The sequence below is a fragment of the Lampris incognitus genome, chromosome 2 (assembly GCF_029633865.1).
Source record: "Lampris incognitus isolate fLamInc1 chromosome 2, fLamInc1.hap2, whole genome shotgun sequence".
In the NCBI taxonomy this organism is placed as follows: Eukaryota; Metazoa; Chordata; class Actinopteri; order Lampriformes; family Lampridae; genus Lampris; species Lampris incognitus.
Genome location: NC_079212.1, coordinates 138,775,440 through 138,801,272, shown reverse-complemented (window position 1 = coordinate 138,801,272; position 25,833 = coordinate 138,775,440). Strand labels below are relative to the sequence as shown.

The 25,833-nt window shown below is 44.6% G+C and overlaps 1 protein-coding gene across 1 annotated transcript in view; it reads left to right on the top strand.

The window, feature by feature from the left end:
• mapkapk2a (MAPK activated protein kinase 2a) overlaps window positions 1-25,833 on the top strand; it is a 51,721-nt gene that overhangs the window by 10,492 nt on the left and 15,396 nt on the right. The window contains exon 2 of the mRNA XM_056272870.1: window positions 24,829-24,968. Coding sequence (XP_056128845.1) covers window positions 24,829-24,968 — 140 coding nt within the window. The remainder of the gene's footprint in view (window positions 1-24,828; window positions 24,969-25,833) is intronic.

The following is a 25,833-nucleotide window of genomic DNA, read 5'->3' as shown; positions in this document are numbered from 1 at the left end:
TTAATTCCGCTTTGAGTGTGTTCAGTTTGTCAGCATACACTTGGGTCGGGAGTGGAATGGTGACTGTGGCGCTCATTGATTGACAGGTAGGAAAGTGGGTCAAGTTACCTTTGCGCAACTGGCCCTCCCACAGACACAGATTCAGTTCAAATGCCTTCACGGAGTCCCGCATCTCGATGATCAGCTGCTCTCTTCTCTGGAGTTTTAGATTCAGTGAACTGAGATGCTTCGTGATGTCACACATAAACGCCAAGTCGCTCAGCCACTTTTCATCCTCAAGCTCCGGGACGGCCTTCTGTTTGCTTTCCATGAAACGAGCGATCTCAGCGTGGGTGTCGTAAAACCTCGTCAGCACTTTCCCCCAACTCAACCAGCGCACCTCCGTGTGATAGGGCACATCCTCATGCACAGAGTTTTCCTCCTCTAAAAGAGCCCTAAACTGCTGATGATTCAAGCCCCGTGCACGAACAAAGTTCACAGTTTTAGTCACAACAGTCATGACATGTTCCATGTCCAACACCTTACCGCAGAGGGCTTCCTGGTGGATGATGCAGTGGTAGGCTACCAAGTTTTCTCCTGTGTGCCCCATCGCCTTTCGAGTCAAACCGACCAACCCACGAACTTCCCCGCACATCGCCGGTGCACCATCCGTTGTCAGTCCAACAAGTTTATTCCAGGGCAGTTCCATTTTGTTCACGCTCTGCTCCACTTGAGTGAAAATGTCCTGTCCTGTTGTCCCGTGAATCAGTTTCACGTCTAAAAGTTCCTCAGTGACGGACAACTGAGTGTCAACCCCTCAGATGAATATGGACAGCTGGGCTGTGTCCGTCCTGTCTGTACTCTCATCTACCGCTAGTGAGTATGAAACAAAGGCCTTGGCTTTTGTTTTTAGCTGGCTCTCTATATCGGAGGCCAGTTCATCAACACGACTAGCCACAGTATTTTGGGACAGGCTGATGTTTGAAAATGCCTGCTTCTTGTGAGGGCACACAACGTTGCACACTTTTTCAAGGCAGTCTTTAATAAACTCTCCCTCGCTAAACGGCTTGCTAGCCTTTGTGATTTCCTCTGCAATAATAAAACTTGCCTTGGTAGCACCCTCACTTTCACTACTGATGCGAGTGAACATGCTTTGCTGATGTTGAAGGTTGCGTTTCAAGTCTTTGGCTTTCTACAGCCGTTGCTCCATGTCCATGTTAGCATATTGCTCGCCATGCTTCGTTTCGAAGTGTCTGCGGATGTTGTACTCTTGAACACTGCCAGCGACTCTTGACATGCGAGACACACTGGCTTTTGTTTTAATTCACAAAACAGGTATTCAGCTTCCCACCTCTCTTGATACTGTCGATACTCTTTGTCTACTTTTCGTTTTTTTGCCATCGTTTGTTTATGCTAGCTAGCTTTCAATCTCCTTTGCAAAGCGTACATTCAGGTAACGTTACTCGGGTGACGTAGGCGATGCTACTGCAGGAACATGCTACTCAGCATTTCCGTTACTATGGGAAAAAAGCGAAGTGCGGCAGCGCCCTCTTGTGTTTCAGCGTTGCATTGTCACAGACACAAGCTCCCGGGCCACATTCAGTTGATGACCAGGATTGACAGGAGGGCCGGATTAAATATTGCGGAGGGCCGTGTTTGGCCCACGGGCCTTGTTATTGACACATGTGCGTCTAGTGGTTCTTTGGATCATGGATCCTCACCCCCTTCTCTTTACTGGGTATTGTTGGTACCCTCCTACCCTGACAGTAGCAAGTCAAGTCTATTTGTATAGCCCAAAATCACAAGGTAGTCTTGAAGGGTTTTAGAATCAGTACAATATACAACCAGGCGTATCTCCCCTTCTCAGGTGTTTGGACTTGGCGACAAACCACCCCTTTTTTGCCTACCGGGAGAAGGGAAAATACGGAGGCACTGCCTGTGTATCTCTCCTTCTCCAGTGCTCGGATGTAGGCGAAAAACCAGCCGAGGAGTTAGCAGCCAATTGCGGTATAAAACAGGTTTTTCAAAGGTTTTGAATCACCGCAACCACGAGAGGACCTTGATCATAGTCATAACTGCGCACAAAAATGATTCAGCTGACAGGCCCAGTAGTATACAAGATTGGCATGCATGCACGCACGCACGCATGCATGCACACACGGACAGAAAAACCAGTGTTTTTCCTGCCATTATAAGACTTTTGTGCAGCGCCCAAGTCGATTGAATGGGAAATATGGGAATTTTTAAAAAAATATATTCAATGCTCAAGCTAAAAAAAATCTACCTAATAAAAATGTTTTGCCTGACAGTCTGTGGATGTGCAGCCTCCTAGGTAGACCCCCGTACAAATGCGACCAAGGCTTATATGAACTTGCACTTTCCAAAAAAAAGGTTTGCTCTGTGGCCACTTTGGTCTGACCCTAACCTTGTCTTTATATTCATAATATAATAAAGCTGGGTAATTTTTTTTTATGCTCACGCATGCACGACTCACATCAATCTCAAAGTGCTAGAGTAGAGAACCAAAATAACAAAGCGTGTCGATGAATTATGGTCCTCGCTGTATAGAAAAGTAGTTTGCTGATAATCCTATAGGGTTTTCATAATATATAGTATCGAAACAAGTATTGTTTAGGTATCATATAGAATTTGAGGGATTGGGTTTGGTATCGGTATTGAAAAATTTCAAACGATACCCAACCCTAATCATAACCGTCCTTACCGGTTTCATCATTGCAAGCTGTGGCACCAGAAGAAGACCCAGCAGCAGACGCCCCAAAGCTGACGTTAATGTTGGCAGCAGCACGGACATTAACCTTATCAAACACAGAGCAGTTGTCCACTCGTAAATTTATCCCATGCGTGATCAGATGTTTCATCATATTCGACGTATTCCCAGACTTGCATTTGATGATCGCTTTGCAGCGGTTGCATTTTACTGTGGTAGAAGCTAGTTCCCATCGATGCAGAGAACGGTCAACTGAGCATGTGCAAGTACTCGTTGCCTCCGTTGTTTGGGTAGGTTAAGGTTAGGGTTAGGGTGGGGTAAAGCTAATCAGACGCAGAGTAGGGGTGGGTCTTCCTAGAATCCTAGCGCCTGGATGCTACACGCAGGGCGTGTGGAGGCATGGTAGAGGCATGCCGCGCATGCTCAGTTGACCGTTCTCTACTCCATTTCCGTTCTCTGCATCGATGGGAACTAGCCTCTACCATTTTACTGTGTCAGGTTTGCTGTCTATTTTTACAAAGTGTAGCCACGCTTTGGAACCCATAGTAGCGCACTGAATCTTGCCCACCAGTTTTCAACTCCAACGTAGTCACGAGACGCACACCCGTACCAAGTAGCCTCATGCTGATTTGTCAGTCAGTCGCCTGTGTACAACAACGCTAGTAGTGATTGGCTGGCTGCGATAGCGTCACGTCATCTACCGTAAAGTATCGAAATTTGGCACCTTTTTTTCCAAGTTGAGCTGGGATGCGCAACCTTCTTGCATATAGCGGATAAGCAAAGCTTGACTCGGGTTTCTCTTTAGCCTTTGACGTTAGGCATATTTATTTAGGCAAATACAACAGGTCTCTTGGCTCTCTACTACCGAGTACCGACTCTTACAACAAGCTTACAACACACTGTCGCACACAAGAGAACGTGGCGACGTCAAATCTGAATGAACCGTAAAGTATTAAGGCCTAAACATACTCGGGCGGAACGTACGCGGAGCGGACTCCGCCGGACTAAAAGCGGACGTCCGCAAGCCCTGCGCGCGCAAAACTCAGATTTTACGACCGCGATGAGTCCGCGCCGCTGACAATAATACGGCTGGTACCGTAATACAATGAGTAAGGGTGCCATCAAATAACAACGCTTAACACCCAGACTTGAATTTGATGATCGCTTTGCAGCGGTTGCATTTTACGGTGTCAGGTTTGCTGTCTATTTTTACAAAATGTAGCCACGCTTTGGAACGCATAGTAGCTCACTGAATCTCGCCCTCCAGTTTTCAACTCCAGCGCAGTCACGAGACGCACAAGCGTACCAAATAGCTTCATGCTGATTTGTCAGTCAGTCGCCTGTGTACAACAACGCTGGTAGTGATTGGCTAGCTGCGATAGCGTTCACGTCTTCTACCGTAAAGTATCGAAGTTTGGCACCGGTTTTTCCCAAAGACTTTGATACACGGTAGGACTGAGATATTTCGGTTTTCGATACCCAACCCTAGCTATGTTATATGGTTTGGAGACAGTGGCACTGACGAAAAGACAGGAGGCAGAGCTGGAGGTGGCGGAGTTAAAGATGCTAAGATTTTCATTGGGAGTGACGTAGAAGGACAGGATTAGGAATGATTATATTAGAGGGGCAGCTCAGATTGAGATGGTTTGGACATGTGTGGAGGAGAGATGCTGGGTATATTGGGAGAAGGATGCTGAATATGGAGCTGCCAGGGAAGAGGAAAAGAGGAAGGCCAAAGAGGAGGTTTATGGAAGTGGTGAGGGAGGACAAGCAGGTGGCTGGTGTGGCAGAGGAAGATGCAGAGGACAGGAAGAAATGGAAACAGTCAATGACTGCCTGAAGTTTGGAACCCATCGACATCTTCAAATTCCGAGTTTCCTCCTTTGAAATGCTCTGCCAAGACTTAACAGCAGCTGCCTTCAGTTGCTGGTTGTTTGTGGGTCTTTTGGCCATTAGTTTGATCTTCAGCAAGTGAAAAGCATGTTCAATTGGGTTGTGGTCAGGTGACTGACTTGGTCACTGATGAATATTCCACTTTTCTGCCTTCAGAGACTCTTAGGTTGCTTTCTCAGCTTGTTTTGTGTCATTACCATCTGCAGTGTGAAGCGCCGTTGTTGATTTGGCCACTCCTGAAGTGTTTACTATCCATCTGATAGATTTCCTTTGCTTTTTCAGCCTAATGATGGCCTCCATCACTTGTATTGACGCCTCTATGGACTTCCTGTTGAGAGTTCCGATGAACAGCTACCAAATGCAAATGTAAATACTTGGAATGAACTCCAGACCTTTTATCTGCTTACTTTGTCATGGACTAATGATGGAAAAGGGTTTATTTGCCCATGAAACCACTTGTTAAGTCAAGTGTCCAATTACTTTTGATCCTCTGAAAATGGGGTGACCATATATAAAACTGGCTGTAATTCCTGAATGGTTAATGCAATATTTTTGTCCAACCCCTTAAATTCAAGCTAAAAGTCCACACTTCAATCACATATTGGTTACTTCATTTCAAATCCACTGTGGTGGTGTACAGGGGCAAAATTACAAATATCGTGTCACTGTCTATGTATCTAACTGTAAATCAACTGTGCATGTGCAACTCACATCTACGGTTGACTCAGATTAGTCCAGGTAGCGTAGCGGTCTATTCTGTTGCTTACCAACACAGGGATCGTCGGTTCGAATCCCCGTGTTACCTCCGGCTTGTTTGGGCGTCCGTACAGATACAATTTGCTGTGTCTGCGGGTGGGAAGCTAGATGTGGGTATGTGTCCTGGTCGCCGCACTAGCGCCTCCACTGGTCAGTCGAGGGCGCCTGTTCAGGGGGGAGGGGGAACTGGGGGGGAATAGTGTGATCTTCCCATGCGTTACGTCCCCTTGGCGAAACTCCTTGCTGTTACGTGAAAAGAAACAGCTGGCGACTCCACATGTATCGGAGGAAGCATGTGGTAGTCTGAAGCCCTCCCCGGATCTGCAGAGGGGGTGGAGCAGTGACCACGACGGCTTGGAAGAGTGGGGTAGTTGGCCGGGTACAATTGGGGAGAATAAGGGGGGGAAATCCCAAACAAAAAAAACCCCCAGTATATAGCTCATTGCCTATTTGTGCATGATTCTGAAAAAAAAAAAGAAAAAAAAAGGAAATTGAACACATATCTGTCACCTTTTAACAAAACAGAACAGAGAACATGAAAATGTATACAATCCACCACGCGCAAGGGCTAAACATGACCTGTTAAATGAAGTTTAAAACGTGCTCTGGGAAAAATACACATGGTTGACTCTTTTTAACCCTACCATGGGTAGCCTACATGGCGTTCTCTACCTTAATGGGAGCAGCGAGTCTGCGTCTTGGCTGCACACAGGCGGTGGATGCGGGGCTGTATTGATGACAGGAACAACCGCAGGTCGCCCTCCACCTGCAGCCTTGACTGGTACTTGCTTTTAATCAGGGTCAAGGCAGAAAACCTGTACTCACGCAAGTAAGTGGACGTAAGGAAACCGCACATTGTGGTCTTGGAGCATCTGTAGGCCCGGTCCAAGAAAACCCCAGCTTTAAATATACATTACCATACTTTCTGCGCTTTCTGTTGGGTTCAGACATGTTTGTGTATTTCCCAGCTTTTTTTCTTCTTCTTTCCACACCACCCCTGAAACTCTTTGGAGGCAGGCCTCACACTTTAAAAACCACTGATCTAGGTCATTCTGTGTGTAACCAAAATTATAGTGCAAGAGTGTAGTCTTGCTGAGGTTACCCTTGTTGTTTTCATATATAAAAGAATAAGCAAAACTAAACATTTATAGCCATTTCCATCTCTTCCTGTTCTCTGCATCTTCCTCTGTCACACCAGCCACCTGCATGTCTTCCCTCACCACATCCATAAACCTCCTCTTTGGCCTTCCTCTTTTCCTCTTCCCTGGCAGCTCCATATTCAGCATCCTTCTCCCAATATAGCCAGCGTCCCTCCTCCACACATGTCCAAGCCATCTCAATCTTGTCTCTCTTGCTTTGTCTCCAAACCGTCCAACCTGAGCTGTCCCTCTAATGTACTCGCTCCTAATCCTGTCCTTCGTCACCCCCAATGAAAATCTTAGCATATAAATATTTTCCTTTGAAATACTACTATGTAATACAGAACCATATTTTGCAAATATTTACTGTCGTTGAGGCTGATAGATTCTCTCACTTTGAACAGAGACTGCTATCCACTAAATGTATTCACGTTCCTTGCTTGTATAGACACTTTACATTTATAATGTAGTTTTTTTTTATGTCATGGTTACATCAGTTGAGGAACCTGACATCAAATCTCTTCAATCTTACTTGACTTATGAAACAGATTCACAAAATTAAAAGACAATCATACTTGTGGTTGAACCTGTAAACTTCTGATTGTATGCAGAACTTGGAATAAATTTATTCCTGTCTTTTTTTAAGCCCTAGGTTTGAGGTTAATGTTTGTTTTTTGACTTTTATTCAAAGGGATGGTGCAGTGAGACAAAATCGTGCTTGTGTAAAATCGCTGCAGTGATGGCAATAACTATTCCACACAGTGAGTTTTTATAGGCAAGAAATTGTTTAAAAATACCGTGAGCTTGTAAACACGACTACTATTACTACTACTACTACTTTTGGCTGCTCCCGTTAGGGGTCGCCATAGCGGATATCTGTTTCCATCTCTTCCTGTCCTCTGCATCGTCCTCTGTCACACCAGCCACCTGCATGTCCTCCCTCACAACATCCATAAACCTCCTCTTTGGCCTTCTTCTTTTCCTCTTCCCTGGCAGCTCCATATTCAGCATCCTTCTCCCAATATACCCAGCATCTCTCCTCCACACATGTCCAAACCATCTCAATTTTGCCTCTCTTGCTTTGTCTCCAAACCGTCCAACCTGCCCTGTCCCTGTAATATACTCGTTCCTAATCCTGTCCTTCTTTGTCACTCCCAGTGAAAATCGTAGCATCTTCAACTCTGCCACCTCCCGCTCCACCTCCTGTCTTTTCATCGTGCCACTGTCTCCAAACCATATAACATAGCTGGTCTCACAACCGTCTTGTAAACCTTCCCTTTAACTCTTGCTGGTACCCTTCTGTCGCAAAACACTCCTGACACTCTTCTCCACCTACTCAACCCTACCTGTACTCTCTTCTTCCCCTCTCTTCCACACTTCCCATTACTTTGAACAGTTGGCCCCAAGTATTTAAACTCATACTCATCTTGTAGATGCAATCCCCACATATTCAAAATAAATCGTCCAGGCCTTATTTCTGTAGGTAAAGCCTTAGCGGACTGCAGCTTTATAACATTTGACACAGTTTGACCCTGTCATTGGCAGTTTCTCTGGTTTCAGCTATGGCAGAGAGATTTGGAAAAAAATCCAGTTCTTCCTGTCAGCTCTGATCATTTGGCATGCTACATGATATGGCAGCTAAGCACAATGATGGATGCACTGCTTCCTTGAACGGTTGGCATGATTTCCTCAAAGTCTGTAAAGCTCTTACTTCACTTACAAATCCAAAGTCAACATCTGGTGATTTTTGTTATTGATTTATGTTTTACTCCATAAGCTGTTCGATATCCATTTAAATAGTTAGAGAAAAGTAAGTTATTAATGAACATGTAGCCAGAGCATAAATTAATTAGTATTGTCTTTGTTTTGTCAGCTCCAGAAACATGTTCAAGCTTATATTCTAACAGCGTGCGTGTTGGTGGTATTGTTTGCTCTGGAGGAATTTGTAGGTTATCTTATGAGACCAGAGTGAGTTGATGGCACACCAGTGTGACTGCTCACAAGTTTCCGGCATGGTGGCTATCGCTTCCATGTAGCTTATCAATTAAGTCAGGCCTGTGTACAGTCAAGTAAGATGTTATTTGTGTAACCCTAAATCAAAATTTAGTCCCAGAGGGCTTTACAATCACATTACATTCTCCAATGGATAAAAATAGAACAAATGCTAGCCACACTGGAAGCAGCGAAACCGCCAGGCACTGCTCTCACCCGCTTCTAGCCTATGTCTGTGGGCGTGTTGTCTTGTGGATAGATGCATGTTGTGTATTCTTGTGCCCTGTGTAATTATATTAAATGAATGAAAACAGCCCACGTGAGGTAAATAACTAACCCAAGATAAGACAGATATCCATGTTATGTGGATAACATTGTTCTGTACATTATTTTGACACACCAGAAATGCTGACGATTTCCTGCACTTTTAATCAGTTTCTTTTGTGTTCGTCTCTGTTCTTCAGCAGATCATATAATTCTGTTAGCGAGACAGCGCTATGATTGGCCTCTCTTCCTTTTTTGCAGGGGAACTAAAAGCAAACGAATAACCTATTTGTCAAGGCGGGGAATTTTCACTGTGGTCTTTTCTTTCTGTTCAGTTGGCGCCAAGTGAATATCTCGCACGACAGGGTCAAGGGGCCGCATCTGAAGCGTGCCATCGTTACGCCATGAACCCCATCATGCTCTGTGCAAGCGGTTAGCCACCTCTCACTCGGAGTAAATGGAGGCTTTCAATCTGACTTCAACCTTAATTCTGGAGAAAACCCTTAACAGCAAAAAAAAAAAAAAAGAAAAGAAAAAGAGAAACCTCAGGAGGACCATCAGAGGAGACATCCCTCTCCCCAGATGGACAGAGTACACGAGCAGTACCAGCTAACCAAAATAACCATTCAATGAAACTAAATGAGTACTCAAGTTATAGTGAAAGAATGCAGTATGTATCATAGAGACAGTGATTACATAAGTTATGGTAAAATACTCTTAAGTGATCTAGCCTGGGGACATAGGCTAGATGTTTTGAGAATTTTCTCACATTTATATGCCTCATTCTGTCTTTAATGTGGCCTGTTAGACCCTGTTTACACTTGGTTTAAAATGCTTGTCGGTCGATCGGATCACAAGTGGACAGCGAGACACATCGCCGTTTACACCTGTGTCTATCATGCGTCTCCAAATGTGTCCTGCTGACCACTTGTGATCAGATTTCGTTACTCCGAAGAAGAAGAAGATTTGCTGTTACGTCCTTGTCGGGGACACATTAGCGTTTACACTACAAAAGATATGTGGTCAAATGCGTCTCAGACCACCACGGCAAGTGGTTTGAGTAACCGGTTCACAAAACGTTTTGGTGGTCGTTTGCACTTGTGTTTAGCACTCTCCACTTGTGATCCGATCGCCAAAAAACACATTTTAAAACCAAGTGTAAACGGGGTCTTAGTGACTGTTGGTTAAGCCACTGCTGTACCAGGCTGACTCTCATACTGCGTGTTGATCACAGTGAGCCAACGGATGTTTGTTTAGTGTGGTGTTATAGCCAATATTATTTGGTTAAGGACATAACACACAATAGAATCCCATTTGACCCTTCAGATTATTGTGTACATATAAACTGCTTTGTGTGATCATGTGTCATATCTGTCAAAAACAAGCAGATTAGCCTGGGGGAAAAGCTCCTTAACTGAAGCGTTGGCTTGGCATTATAAGCTCCTTTTAACCAAATGAGATTTATAGCACCACCAGTTAAAATGTCATTTTTTTTTCTTTCCCATCACCCATTCAAATAACATTTTACTCTTTTGGGACTGTGTTTGGAAGGATGTGGCATTGTGGTTGTGGCAAGCAGACGTAATACCAGCTATCTTCCGCTGCTCTGTTTTTCTCCGAACCTAGTTCAGGGAAGTAAGTGTGTGATACCCAAAATGATGTAACTCGCACAGAGCCTGAAAGAGTGTTGCTTTTATGAATGGATGGCCAAGCTGCCTTGATGACCTCAAAGAGGACTTTGAAACTGGTGACCTTTTCTTCCTGTCTTTGTCTGCCTTTGCTTTCGATATTATTTGGACTCTTGTCTACCCCGAATCACCAACGTTTTTTTTCCCCAATTTTCTCTCTTTCTTGAGGTGTATCTTCTCTGCCTGAGAGGTTCATGCCGGCTCGGTCAGAAGTTTCTTGACCATTGACACCTCTTCTTCTTCTTCCGGCTTGTTCTCTGTTTTTCAGGGGTCACCACAGCGTTTCCATCAGTACGCTGTGAGGGCACGGCACCAATGGCGGCCGTTGTTAACCCGGGCCTTGACCGAACCAATATGGTCTTGTCAATCTGCATAATGATTTGTCAAAATGTTACGTCGGATGCCCTTCCTGACACAACCACTTACCATATGCACGGGGGCACAGGTAAAGGACTGGATGCCATCCCAGTATTCATGGACTTGCACCCATGCCTGTTGCCGTTCTTGACCATCGACACCAAGGGCTAAAAACAACCCGTGTGTGTGTGTGGGGGGGTGTGTGTCCCCACAGCGGTGTCCACGGTAAACATTTCTGATGCGGTGCATGTGTCAGAGCCTACCTGAGGCCATTTTATCAAACTGGATGGACTCTTTACAAAACACGGATCAGAACATACGTACAAATGTGCTGCTTTTTGTGTGTGTGTGTGTGTGTTTTGATCGGTCTGCTCTCTCTCCGCTCCAAGTCAGTTTTCCTGGACATTTGTGTGTCAGTTGTCTGTTTTCCTGGACACGTGTGTGTCAGTTAAGTGTGGAAATACAACTTGTGACTACCATCTGCCATATTTTATCGCACGGACATTTTACATGAAAATGAATAAATGATCTCTTATCTTTATTTTCTCTCGCTGTTGGGAAGCTTTTTCAGTAGCGTAGCCTGATTTGCTTTCTCGTCAATTCTGCCAAACCTCATATGGGATAAATTCATTACTGCCCATTTATTCATTTTCACAAAAACTTTTGTATCACTACCCAAACTAAGCAAGTAACCTCGCTGCTCCCTCCTCGTCTGTACATCGCCACCGATGGACATCACAACCACGAGCCAGACGTGACATCACGAGTTCAAGCCGAACATAAAAAATGCAGAGCCAGCGAACGTTCGCCTGGAGCCTACTCGTGTCTTCCTTGTGATGTGTTTTGCGAGAAAGGAAGTAAAGTAGTTGAGCGGTGTTAAATTGGTTTTGTCAGTAAAGGGAAGTGAAACGTTGCATTTTCCCTTTCGGTGCCAAAGTTGGCATCACAGTTAAAGTCTCCTTTCTCAAATGTTCTTGTGTCCACTGAAGCTTTCCATCTGGGGACAATATAAGCCATGCTGGTTATTCAGCGTCTTTGGCGACAGGTTAGCCAAATCGCTCATCCTGGCTTACAGAACCATTTGGACTGTTCACCCCCATTAATGCAGTACCTCCTAGCATGGAGGAACAGTGAATAGGATGTATTATTACAGTGAATAGGAAGTGTTATTACCATTATGTCTGTGTATTTTTCCCTGGCTTGAAATGTTTCATCTAATCCCGGATGAGCAAACACACACTGAGTCAGAACCATAGCATGTGTTTTCTGTAGTAAAACCACAAGTGTCATATGATGCAGCTGGGGGATTAACATGGTGAATCAGAAGCTGTCAGTTGAGAGGAGGGGTGGGAGCGGGCCGACACAGGGGACAAGATGTGTCAAAAAATATGCTTACATTTCAAACTACAGTGTCGGTCACTCACTTGTTCATCGGTGCTCTGAATTATGAAGTATCTCTACGTATCTCTTCCTCTCTGTCTACCGACTCCCCCTCTCTCTTTGTCCCCCTAGTTCCTCCTCTTAATCAGACCCTCCTCTCCGTCTCCCCCCCCTACGCCTCTCTCGCCAGCCCGTGTCAGGAAGTGAAACAGCTGTTTCTTTGTGGGGCACTGATGCAGTCACTGGCGCCGTTGTCTGAGTTTCATTCCTTCTCTCCCTCCACCCTCGCAAGTCACTGTCTTGGTGCGCTTGTGTTTTGTTGTGCAATAGGACACCTGCTGGCTAGGCAGCATACAGATGCTACATGCCCTAAAGCATACTGACTGCTTTGGAAGCCAACCAGGGTGTCTGCGCAGGACTTCAGTGGATCTGTTTTTCTAGTAACCACAAATAGCTTGACCAGAAAACGACTTTTTCCTGCTTATTCCTTTATGATGTTCAGTTTCAGCGGCTGACTCAGCGCAATTTCCCATCTCCACGGAAACGCTGCGATCGTTTTGGATCACCAAGCCTACAATAATCTGTTGCTTGGATACCACTCGGTCCCCCCCCCCCCATCACAACACGATTGCCGTAGTTCAAACACACAAGGGTCAGAGGTCATGGGGCTTAATGCCGCAATGTGACTGCAACCTCAGAAACACTACCACACCCAACTGTCAGAATTGTTGTGTTGCATGGAGTTGTTGTTGGTTTTCAAGCACACGTGACAACATGTCCAAAAAACACACCAGTCCTTCAGCCATGAGAGTAGCTTTAATCAGATCATGTCCCAGTGACACACAAACATGTTTTCTGCTTCACTGAGAGGCCATTGCCCAAGGAGCAAATCACACACACACACACAGCTTAATTGGTGGGTTGTTGTTTAACCTTTGTTGTCAGGATTGGGGGCTTTTCTGACCAAGCCGGCGGGGACCCCTAATACCCATCTGTAATCTCTCCCATGTGCACCTCTCACTGCTGAGCCCACTGATGCTCCTTCCCTCTCTTCCCTTATCTGGCCTGTTTCTTGCATCCTACGAGGCAGGTGGAAGATGGATTGTCCATCAGCCCAACCCCCCCCCGCCCCCCACCTTCTCCTGTTCACCCCCAGGCCACGGGGCTTTTGTGTGTTTGCTGGAGGAGGTCATTGTGTGCCCATCTGTCTCCTCATCTCCTGCCTCCTCCATAAGGTTTGCTGCTTCGCCTCAAAGAGCCCACAGCAGATGGGGGGTTAAGCAATCATACAAGCACCAGTAGAGTGGGCACACACACACACACACTTGTGCCTGTGTGTTTAGGAGATGGGGGAGTCTTCGTAGAGGGAGGTTTGCTATATTGGGAGGGTCTAATGTTCTTTTCCGAGCATGTCTTTTTTTTTCTTTCAACTTGCCAACACGAAGACAGATTTACCCCATAGTTCCTCTTGGACAGATGAATGGTGGGGTAATGTTTGTCACATACTGTAATTATATAAACGTCCCTATCCCCAAATCCTAAATGTGAGTATAAGCTATTTAAAAAAAAAGTTATTAGGCATAACAGTGGATGGAAAGTAAAGGAAGACTCGCTTATCTATGGATGTTGTTTGACTGGACACAAAGTGTTAGTCCAAACAGCAGCCATGTCTTATGGTTCACATTCACATCTTGTGTTAATCTTGGGTTATGATTGCTGATTAGCCTACGACAAATTCTGAGCTCTGTATCGAGCAATATGAAAGATAGTGTAACGTGCATGGATAAGTAGACACGTTGGTCCTTGACAGTCGACTGGTTAACGTGGTCGCTTGCGGAGTGGGAGATACGGGTTCGCGTCCCGGCTGTGGTGACGGTCTCCTAGGACTACCCCCCGAATTCGCTACAATACCAAAGTTAATGCTCCACATAGTTAGTCCACTGATGCCTAATCCAGTGTTTCTCAACCGGGGGTCCGTGGACACCTAGGGGTCCGTGAAAATAAAATATCTTTAAAAAAAAGATCCTATGACATTTATAGAAATAGGATTATTTTACTCAAATGTGACTGAGACCTTTATCTACCTAAACTATAAAGGGTAACAGGACTTTTTTCTCTAATTACATCTGTTTCACAAGTGTAATTTATTGTATTTTAATAAGAGATCTCGCTCCCGTTTGCGTTGTTAAAAGTTACTGCATAAAAATTCTGTTGTTACATATATCTGAAAGTTACTGAATACATATTCTGTTTTGTTACATATATCTGAAAGTTACTGAATACATATTCTGTTTTGTTACATATATCTGAAAGTTACTGAATACATATTCTGTTTTGTTACATATATCTGAAAGTTACTGCATAAGAATTCTGTTTTGTTAACTATATCTAAGTTACAACTGAAAGCTCTTATTTTTGCCCCAAAGAGTGAATAAATGCTATAATGTAATTTAAAATGCAGTTTCTACTGTTTCTATCAAATTGCAACCCCCCTCCCCCAAGATCAGGTGGAGGGGTCCTCAGGGTAGATCAAAAATACGCAGGGGGTCCAGGACCCCAAAAAGGTTGAGAACCACTGGCCTAATCCACACGTACAGGGGTAATTTTGAAAACGGGGGTTTTCCTCCTTCGTTCTTAAAAAAAAATTTCTTGTACACACAAGCACTGTTAACCCCCCCCCCCAAAAAAACCTCAAACGCAAAAACGCATGCTGCTCAACGCAACGAATGCACAGTCAAGTGCCAAACCAACAGGCGGCGCTATAAACCTAACCCCAAAGCCATGTTGGTCAATCAGAAGCCTGAAAAAAAAAATTAAAAAAAAAAGCCAACAACAAGCCAAAATCTCTGTTTTCTCTGTCTACACGTCAACACCGAAAACGGGAGCTTCTGAAAAAGTTCATCCTGGAAGGAGTTTTCCAAAAATGTCCATTTTCAGTCACCCAAAACGCAGTTGGTGTGTGGACGAAAGGCTGAAAACCATGGACGTATTATAGTAGAACCGGATACCCGATCTCAAAATGGCGCCTGTTCGTTTATTCTTATGAGAATTGCTCGCCTGGTGCATACGGCGAAAAATTTTCTGGCTTCCGGGTTACTTCCGGGTACACGGGGTCCACGGAATATGCGCAGTAGCGTTACTCCCGTCATGCCCGAGTCTAGGCTATAAGAATGGCTCGCACACAGCCGCGCCGTCATGCAGGGAAGGAGAAAAAAAAGATTTTTCTGGGCTTTGGAAATGTAAAAAAAAAAAAGAAGAAAAGAGATTAAAATCCCACGGCTTAAAGAAATACCATGCAAAGTAATAATTGACCATGATTATAGCTGTAGGCGTCCTGTCAACAGTTTTACAGGCGTCCCTTTTACAAAGGTGGTCTAATGGGGAAAATGCTTTTTGGGCCGCAGGGGATTTTTCGCTGCAATACCGAGAGTGACCTCTGGGGGGATTGGCTGCAAGGCTGAGCGGCGGCGCCGTATCCAGCTCTACTATAATACATCCATGGCCGAAACGCAGTGTTTTCAAAAATACCTGTGAATGTGTGGACTAGGAATGAGTTGAGCCCGCGGCTCTAAGCCGGTCAGTAGCGCAGTGTGATAGATTTACAGTGAGCGAGGCCCCATTTCCCCTCTCAACCCGGCTATGGCCCCAGAGGGGGCGGCGTTTCAAGTTATTGGTAGTGTAACGTGCACCTATAAGTAGACACGTTGGTCGTTGACTAACGAGTCGGACCCTTTAGTCGACTGGTTAACGTTGTCGCTTGCCGAGTGGTAGCCACGGGTTCGCGTCCCGGCTGTGGCGACGGTCTCCCGGACTGCCCCCCCCCCCCGAATTCGCTACAGCATTACGCAATAGCAACGCTTGATATTGAATGTGGGAGGTGTGTGTGTGCACCAGAGGGTTAGAACGACCAGTAAATCCTCAAAATCCATATTAACTGGATTTGATATCGCGATGATAGTTATTTCTTAACTTTTTTTTACATTTTTTTCCCAAATGGATAGAGCACAAAGTTAAAAACATAACCCCCATAGCAAAGGAGAACATTTTGAAGTAGATTTCTAAAACGTTTACTTTCAAGGCATCACTAGTTGAAAACCTTTTTTTTTCTTCTTTTTTTTTTATGAAGCCTCAACATGCAAACACAGTTGTGTCTGTTGGCAGCAGCTGATCTGTACAATGTGCTGGGTGAAAGTTAGCCCACTGGTAGACGTACGAGCTGCCCCTCCCACCTCCTGGTGTGTACATGTGTGCACAGGTTATCGCGTGTGTCAGCGTCTGGGTGTTTTCGCTCAGATGTTTGGTGTGACGCAGGAACGAGGACCCAGCCCTGTTTGCTCTATCCAGACAGGTGCTGGGACTGCGTTTGAGCTCGGCCCTGTGATAAAACAAGAGAGCCATACAGCCTCATCCCATACCCGCTCTTCCTAGTAACCAAGACAGTCACCCTACCTCACCCTACCCCCATTTAGTATCACTCAGCCCAGCGTACGCACACACACACACACACACACAGACACACACACACACACACACTGAAGCGAACACAACTTTGCCAACATACTAGCAATAGGAGTGAATACTGCAATCTGAACATCGTTATTCATGCTTCAATCACAAATATTCTGTGAGGTAATATTAACATTGACAATGTTATTTATCTTTGTATAGTCTTCAAGCGGGGTGGCACAGTGGCACAGTGGTTAGCATGGTCGCCTCACAGCAAGAAGGTACCTGGGTTCGAGCCCCGGGGTAGTCCAACCTTGGGGGTCGTCCTGGGTCGTCGTCTGTGTGGAGTTTGCATCTTCTCTCCCGTGTCTGTGTAGGTTTCCTCCGGATGCTCTGGTTTCCTCCCACAGTCCAAAGACATGTAGGTCAGGTGAATTGGCCATACTAAATTTTCCCTAGGTATGGATGTGTGTGTGTGTGTGTGTGTGTGTGTGTGTGTGTGTGTGTGTGTGTGTGTGTGTGTGTGTGTGTGTGTGTGTGTGTGTGTATATATGTCGGCCCTGTGTGATGGCCTGGTGGCCTGTCTAGGGTGTCTCCTTGCCTGCCGCCCAGTGACTGCTGGAATCGGCTCCAGCATCCCCACAACCCTGAGAGCAGGATAAGCGGTTCGGGTAATGGATGGATGGATGGATGGATGGATGGATGGATGGAGAGTCTTCAAGCGTTTGCTGTTTTTTTTTTTTGCTCCTGCAGATTTTCATTACTTTCTACTGACAAGGGGCACTGATTGCTAACAGAGTCATATGATTGCTTAGTGATCTGAATATTTGTTCAGAATATTGTGAGTATTGCAGTTAGCAGATGTGTAAGTAAATTAGGGGTGTGCCAATTCCCAAATCTCACAGTTCACTACATCTCACGATTCAGGGCTCACAGTTTCGATTCAATACGGTACAGTGGATGCCTTGGTAAGCAAGAGACAAAGAGACAAAACACCATCGCAGGTCTCTGTTTTTTATTTATTTTAAGAATTAGGCCCAGCATTTCGGCATTATCAAGGCACACATTCAAGCAAGTGCAAAAGTTCTAACAACATTTCTTGCCATCTTTTCTTGTTGTGTAACACAATTGCTTTACTTTAAAACTTTAAAAACTACTAGAACGACCAAGGCGGTCATTTTGACCATTTTGGATTTTCAAAGTTTAATAATTTTGTGCAAAAAAGTACAGACTTGCTGCTCCCTGAATGCCCCAAAAATTGCATATATTTGCATTAAAATAAGTTTCAGATCAATTGCACAAAAAAGTTATGACAAGATCTACCTAAAATGACCATGAGCGGTCAAAATGACCGCGTGTAATTTGTGCGTCATCGTGTGCATCATGTCACTATTTATGACGTGTGTTGTTCGCGTCATTTCCTTCGCAACGTTCAGTTCTTTTTTTACATTTCACATTTTATAGGCCTTGGTACGTTTGTTAGGTTAGCAATATGTGTTTTCCATTTTGTTTTTCAGGTATTATTTCCCAACATGTCTGGGTACAGACGCCGTTTCAGACGCACTGTGACTACCACCGAGGCGTTGCAGTATTTACAGGCGTTGGACAGCTGCCATTTTAAATTGTTTGAAAAATAGCATTGCAACGATCACGGCTATGTAGACACGCTAGCCCGTTGGCCAACGGGTCGGACCCTTTAGTCGACTGGTTAGCGTAGTCGCCCGCGACCCGGGTTCGCATCCTGGCTAACTCCTGAATCGGCTACAGTATTGAAGTTGTTGAAATGTGAATTTTGGTGTCAGTCATTTGCTAACAGACATACATATGCGATGCATTAATATCTCAATTGGGTATTTATCTTGACAGAATATAGAGTTTAAAAACCGGCGGTCATTTTGACCTCCCATGGTCGTTTTAGGTAGGAGTGAAATCCCGGATTCCATCCAGTATCGCCCCACCCCTAAAGCAAGCTGAATTTTGTTTCCACTCAGTTCAGGCAAGCAAAATGGATGTGTGTGCCCCGAGGCCCTCTGGTGGGTTAATCCGGCCATGCGCCTGACTGTACAGTGTCATGTGGATATAGGTGTGCCAAATCTGTGGGGTAAAATTGTGGAACAGTCTGAGCATGGAAAGCAAACAAAGTACAAACATTATGCAGATCAAGAAGAAGTACGAAGGCCTGATCATCAAGAGATAATAGGGATGATGACGAGCTGTGTTAACTAAGTTTTATTTATCTCTAAACATTTGTTACCCCCCCCCCCCATTTTTCTTTCTATGACACCGAGTGGATATTTGGGTTGTACGTAGCATTGAGATCTGTTTATTCTTGGTACACGACATCGGGATGTGTTTTTCTTTTTTGAAAATTTGTTTTCCTTGGTGTTTTTTTTTTTTTAACATTTTTTCTCTTATTCTTCACAGTAGTTGAGTTTGTATTGTGCAGCACAACTTGCATCGAATTTGAACTACACAGTACAGCGGGAATCGAGTTTGAAATGTATAGTAGCTGAATTAACTTAAGAGTAGGTGAGAAGAGGTGGGAAAAAATAAGTGTACACTTCCTCCTACTCCTGTTCCAACGTGTAACAAGTAATCTGATGCGTGTGGAGATCTGTTGGCTGAGTTTGATGTGTGGATTTTTTCATGAATTCAGATTATCGGCAATGGCTTATCTGTATGTTATGTCCTGCTTACTTACTTGTTCGATCATCAAATAGTGCAAGTTTGCAGTGCTCTAAAGGCCGTTTCATGGGACCTTTATCAAACATGTAATTCCCCGTTCGCTTTACTGTTTTGCATTCTTTTATATGCATATTTAAAACGAACAAAGCTCCATGTTTCACTTGGGGAACCTTGCTTTCATCAAACAAACCAGTCTAAGGAGGTCAAACATCCAGGAACGCCTAAGATACAGTAAAGGTGTGAAAGGAAGGTAACATAGGCTACATCTTTTTTTGTTGTTGACTACTTTATTAATCCCCGTGGGGCAATTCTTTCTCTGCATTTAACCCATCCTAGCTGTGTAGCTAGGAGCTGTGGGCAGCTGCCATGCAGCACCCTGGGACCAACTCTAGTCTGTCTTGACATGCCTCAGTCAGGGACACAGACAGGAGTATTAATCCTAACATGCATGTCTTTCTGATGGTGGGGGAAACCGGAGCACCCGGAGAAAACCCATCAAAGACACGGGGAGAACATACAAACTCCACACAGAGGACGACCTGGGGTGACCCCCAAGGTTGGACAACCCCGGGGTTCGAACCCAGGTCCTTCTAGCTGTGAGGCGACAGCGCAAACCACTGGGCCACCGTGCTGCCCGATCTTTCACTATCCGATTCTCACTAAATCTGAGCAATTTTTAAAGCACTTCTCAGAACCAGTAACGGAAAATCGTATTTCTAATATAGCCTGTGCGGAGTAGACGACAAAGCAAATAAAAGGTTTTTATTTTATTTTATTTTTTTTGTAAAACAGAATATGTTGTGTATTTCTTATTTAGAACTTGATCTTTTTTCATGGTTACACCATGTCATGTCAAAGCCAAAATCCATGATGGTTTAAAACAGTAATGCGATTTATGAGTTTGCAATATTAGATGTTTTAAACTCACTTGAACACTGTTGATAGCTCAGTGCGGGGGCTCTAAAACTTTTCGGCCAGGGACCCCTTACAGCGTCGAAAGTTTTCCATGGACCCCCCTCATAATAATAACGTTTATTAAGCATATGCTTACTACCATTTGCACTCTTAGATGCCATTGGAACTATCTGTTTTCTAAATCTCCAAAACAGAAACACATTTCTATTTGAATCATGTTAATACCACTTACTGCCACTGGGTGGGAGTAATGGGCACATTATGTTTGTTTTATTGGTGCAAATGGTCGGCATCTGTAGATATGCACTTTTTAACGATAAAGCACAATTCTATCATCCATCTGTCCATTTTCCAAACCGCTCATCCTGCTCTCAGGGTCGCGGGGATGCTGGAGCCTATCCCAGCAGTCATTGGGCGGCAGGTGGGGAGACACCCTGGACAGGCCGCCAGACTATTGCACAGGCTGACACACACACACACCCACACACATTCATACCTAGAGACAATTTAGTACAGCCGATTCACCTGACCTACGTGTCTTTGGACTGTGGGAGGAAACCGAAGCCCCCAGAGGAAACCCACACAGACACGGGGAGAACATGCAAACTCCACACAGGATGACCCGGGACCACCCCCAAGGTTGGACTACGCCAGGGCTCGAACCCAGGACCATCTTGCTGTTAGGTGGCTGCGCTAACCACTGCGCCACCGTGCCGTCCCAATTCTGTAATTTATAGCAAATAATTTCGCAGACCCCCTGGCTATGGGTCGCGGACCCCACTTTGAGAACCACTGGTTCAGTGGATGCTTCTGTCTTGCGAATCTCTCGTACCCTATATTACTTAGTGATGACAGGGATGTGCACATAGCCAACAGTTGAACATGAGGCTTGTATCTTTCCCCATGAGGATCAGCACAAATTTAACCACTGTTAAATAATCTCTGGCTGTGTCTGTAAGGTTTTTTGATGGACAATAACTATCCCCATATGGCAAGCAGATTGAAATCGCACATCCACACACACAGATGACTTGGACACTTTGACGCCAACAACATATCAACCAGATGTCCTTACATGCTGACGGACCTCCTGGACGTGTCAAACACACCACCACGCGTTGATGACAAGCAAAACAGTTCATGTTGGGAAATGAGTAAGACTCGTCCTATGTGAGGGTATATAACCCTTAGAATAAACCTGGAAATGTGGTAGCCTCCTGAAAACTATCAGCAAGCTGCCCTAGTTAGTATGCTATAGTGTTGTTTAATCATAGATGCAACACTCTACTACATTTGTCGAAAATTATCATTCAAATAAAATGCCAGCTGTTATGCTGATATGACCCCATAAGCCCACCATACACCCTCAAACCAAATTCTGAGAAAGGGCATACGCAGTTTACAGTAAAGCATTAATTGTGAAGCAGATCTTTTGAATAATTTTCATGTTTTCAAATAGCATTCAAATCAAAATGGCACACAGAAAGGCACCATTGACCAGCTGTTAAGAACTCAAGAACTTTAAACTTGTTAGTATGTGTGAATGTTCAGTATGAGTAGGACGCTCACTGGACATTGGTGGGTTTCTACTGGGTTTAGTTGAGCTTTGGACACATCCTGAGTTGACATTTGCCCTGGTTAAACAGGACGGAGTAGTGCCTCCACTGGATCGAGTGAGTGGCCAAATCTGCCTGGCAAGGGCCAGAGTATGGTCGAGAAGCCGTAGCAAGGGCAGAATTTTGATCTGCAATTCTCACACCAGACAGGGTTTTGGTCTGATTTAGGTAAACACTAATAATAGTTGGTGGAGACTCATTGGGCAAGCGTGGACTCTGATTCCTTGACTTGTCGCAGTCAGAGGGTTGAATTGGCTTGAAGCCGACTCTTCAACTCTGTCCACTCATTTTGTTTTTTTCTCCTTAACAAAATGTGGTGATTGGCTCAAAGGAGTGAAATAATATCCTCAAAGCCAATGTGACAGTCCTGCTGCAGATGGCAGTTGCGTCCCAGCTTGCTAGCACATATGGTTTAATGCAGGGTGCTCAAGTGAGCAGCCACTTCTCATCAGCTAGCAGCCGTATGTGCCAATTTTAGAGGATTTACGGCTGGTTCTTCCTCTTCCATTTGCAGTAGTGGGTCCAACTAAGAGTGGATCAGTTTGCAGGTCGACGTATTGCAGCATGTATGTTATTAATTGTTGTATTTAGTTGTCAGGTCAGATATGTTTAAGTTTAGGCACAGGTTGGGTGTGGTTAAGGTTAGTGTAAGGACCTGGGTGGGCTGTTAGAGAAAAGGTGAATGATTTCATATTTGACAAAATTGGGTTTCGCCCTGCAAACACATCCATTCTGTTTTCCGACTGTGAGTGATCTTGTTCTCAGCTTATACGAAATTAACTGATGTGTCAATGTCAAGTCAGTTTTATTCGTATAGCCAATTATCACAAATTACAAATTTACCGCATTAGTCAAATTTTAGTTATTTTTATACTGCTTTAAAACTGCTTGATATTTTTTTATCATCATCAGTCGCTTCTCCGGGTTTGGGTTGCGGTGGCAGCAAGCTAAGTAGGGCACTCCAGACGTCCTTCTCCCTAGCAATGCCCTCCAGCTCCTCCGGGGGATCCCAAGGTGTTCCCAGGCCAGATTGGACATGTAGTCCCTCCAGCAAGTTCTGGGTCTACCCTGGGGTTTCCTCCCAGTTTGGACGTGCTTGGAAAACCTCCAAAGGAAGGCGCCCAGGAGGCATCCTAATCAGATGCCCGAACTGCCTCAGCTGGCTCCTTTCGATGTGAAGGAGCAGCGGCTCTACCCCGAGCTCCCTCCGGATGTCCGAACTCCTCACCTTATCTCTAAGGCTGAGCCCGGACACCCTACAGAGGAAACTCATTTCAGCCACTTGTATCTGCGATTTCACCCTTTCGGTCACTACCCAAAGCTCATTACCATAGTTGAGGGTTGGAACAAAGATTGACTGGTAAATTGAGAGCTTTTCCTTCCGGTTCAGCTCCCTCCTCACCACAATGGTCTGATACAACATCCGCATTACTGCAGATGTTGCACCAATCTGCCTGTCAATCTCCCGCTCCATCCTTCCCTCACTTGTGAACAAGACCCCATTACTACTGTAGTACTTTTTGGGACCTCTCCTGTCTTCAATATTCAATTTGCTTTGTTTATATCTAGGTTGTAAATGGTAGTCATTGTTCAAAGTTTACTAGTAACTACTTTTTTTCTGGGATCAGTACTGTGTGTGTGTGTGTATCCCTACGGCAGTGTCCACTGTCCACCAATCTGACCTTTTCAAGGGGGATGGGAGGGTTTTTAAAAGAGAATTATCTTGTCAGGAATCAGTGAAGAGTCACATGAAACACACACACACACACACACACACACACACACACACACACACACACAGAGAGAGAGAGAGAGAGAGAGAGAGAGAGAGAGAGAGAGAGAGAGAGAGAGAGAGAGAGAGGCGCTAATTTATTGGGTCTTTGTAATGGCAGACTGTTGCACAAAGATGGCGCTAAAGTCACACAAAACTGAAACACCAAAGATCCCGCTCCAAAAATGTCAACATTGGCATCCTGTCAGTCTCTCTCCTCACAGCAGCTATGTTCTTTTAGCTGAATTCTTTTATATATATATATATCTATATAGATATATATATATCTATATAGATATATATATATCTATATAGATATATATTTTTTTTTTCAGTTTTTCGGTTTTATATTCAAGACATACACAAGATAAAACAAAACAAAACAAAAGATAACAGACAAAAATCAAAAACAACAAAAAGGAAGAAAAAAAGGAGCTGCCAGACATATATAGATATATAATATAACTTGGTTCACAGCAGCTTTCAAGAAATCACACAGGTATTACAAGAGATAAAAGGTAAAGCGTACCGGGTTGCATCACTACAGACTGTAATTAAAAATTATTTTTTCTTTTAGACAGTCAATGAATGGACCCCATATGCTCAGGAATCTATTGGGTGCTTTAGATTTATGGAAGCAGATTCTCTCCATCTGTATGATTATGATAATTTCATTGAGCCATTTCTGAAAGCGGCGGGGCGTGGGTGATTTCCAGTCCGTTAGGATCATTTTCTTGGCAGCTCCCTTGCCAACCGTCAGTGCCGATTGTTCCTCAGGTGTATAGCTTAACGCAGACTCTGAGCATCCAAACAGTGCCAGTTCTGGATCAGGAGGAATGTCCCTTTCACACTCTGGAGAACCACTGGAACATTTCATACCAAAATTTGTATACATAAGTGAGGACAGAGCCAGAAAAGATGCGCGAGAGAACCTTCTTCAACTTTGCATCTTTTAGCTGACTTCTCAACTGTTGTTGTGAATTTGAAGTGAAAAGGCGAGGGATCACTTTTCCTCATGCGGTGCATTTTAGCTTACACCTTGTCAAACTCATGTCCGCAGATGATGTTGATTTTTTTTTTCCTTCTTTCTTTCTCACCACTGATTAAGCTTAAGAAATGAAACGAGGGAATCCCGTCCACCGTCTCATTGTCTCTGGTTTTAATATCCCAGCGCAGTCATTTTATAGTCGGTGTAAACCTCTTCCCTTCTTCTGTTAAGATGCTGCAGGACTGTGCCAAGGCCCGGAGAGAAGTGGAGCTACATTGGAGGGCGTGGCCATGCACCAATATTGTACGCATTATCGACGTCTACGAGAACCTCTACCAGGGCAAGAATTGCCTCCTCATTGTCATGGAGTGGTGAGTGCTTTTACTTGTGTAGGACAGGGAGACAGGCACACTTAACGTATTTGTTTTACTTCTGTAGACCTACTCAGCCTTTTGACACAGCCCTCAGTGATTCGGGGGTGGCAGACGAGAGCTCCAGCCGGCGTGAAAAGGCCTTGACGAGCATAAAAATCAAATTTCAATTAACAAGCAGATTCATTCAATTTATTGTAAACCGGTTGTGTCCTTCGAAGAAATGTATGGTTTCCTCTTCTCTGTCTTTTGATGTGCAAGACATTAAACCACTAAACCGCCACTACATGTCACATGTGCACATGCTGTGGTTGCCCAGTTTGTCAAGATAGCAATGTCCCTGTTCTCTCTAAACCTCTTTCCCACGTACACACATGTGCGCGCACACAAACACACTCGCAAGCACTTAAAAGTGATGACTAATTTCCATGACCAGCTGTGTGTTCAGCATATGCCGCCATTCAAATATTTCTCAATAAATGAGTGTGCGATTGAATTCTCTGCGTTCCGTTTTCTCCCTGGTTGTGCTGCAACTAGGTTGCTTATCAAATAAGGGGCGATCACTGTTGTCAGTCACTGTGGTGATTCAGTGAACTCTCAAGTGAAAGCAAATGACTGACTTGTTCTATCCAAGCAACAGTACCAGCAAAACCTTTTCTAATTGTAGAGTTGCATGTTCTTAGCAGTCGCTGCAGAGTTCAAGGTGGATAAATTGCCAAATGGACTCTGTTGAATATTGCCTACCTTTCTGATTTGTATTCCCTCTCGTGGCCGCCAGGTCCCTCCACCCACGCCCTCTGTGCTTGAATTCCTTTTTGATGTTGGTAATGCTCAGCTTTCCTCCAGTCTGACTAAAGGATGGTGC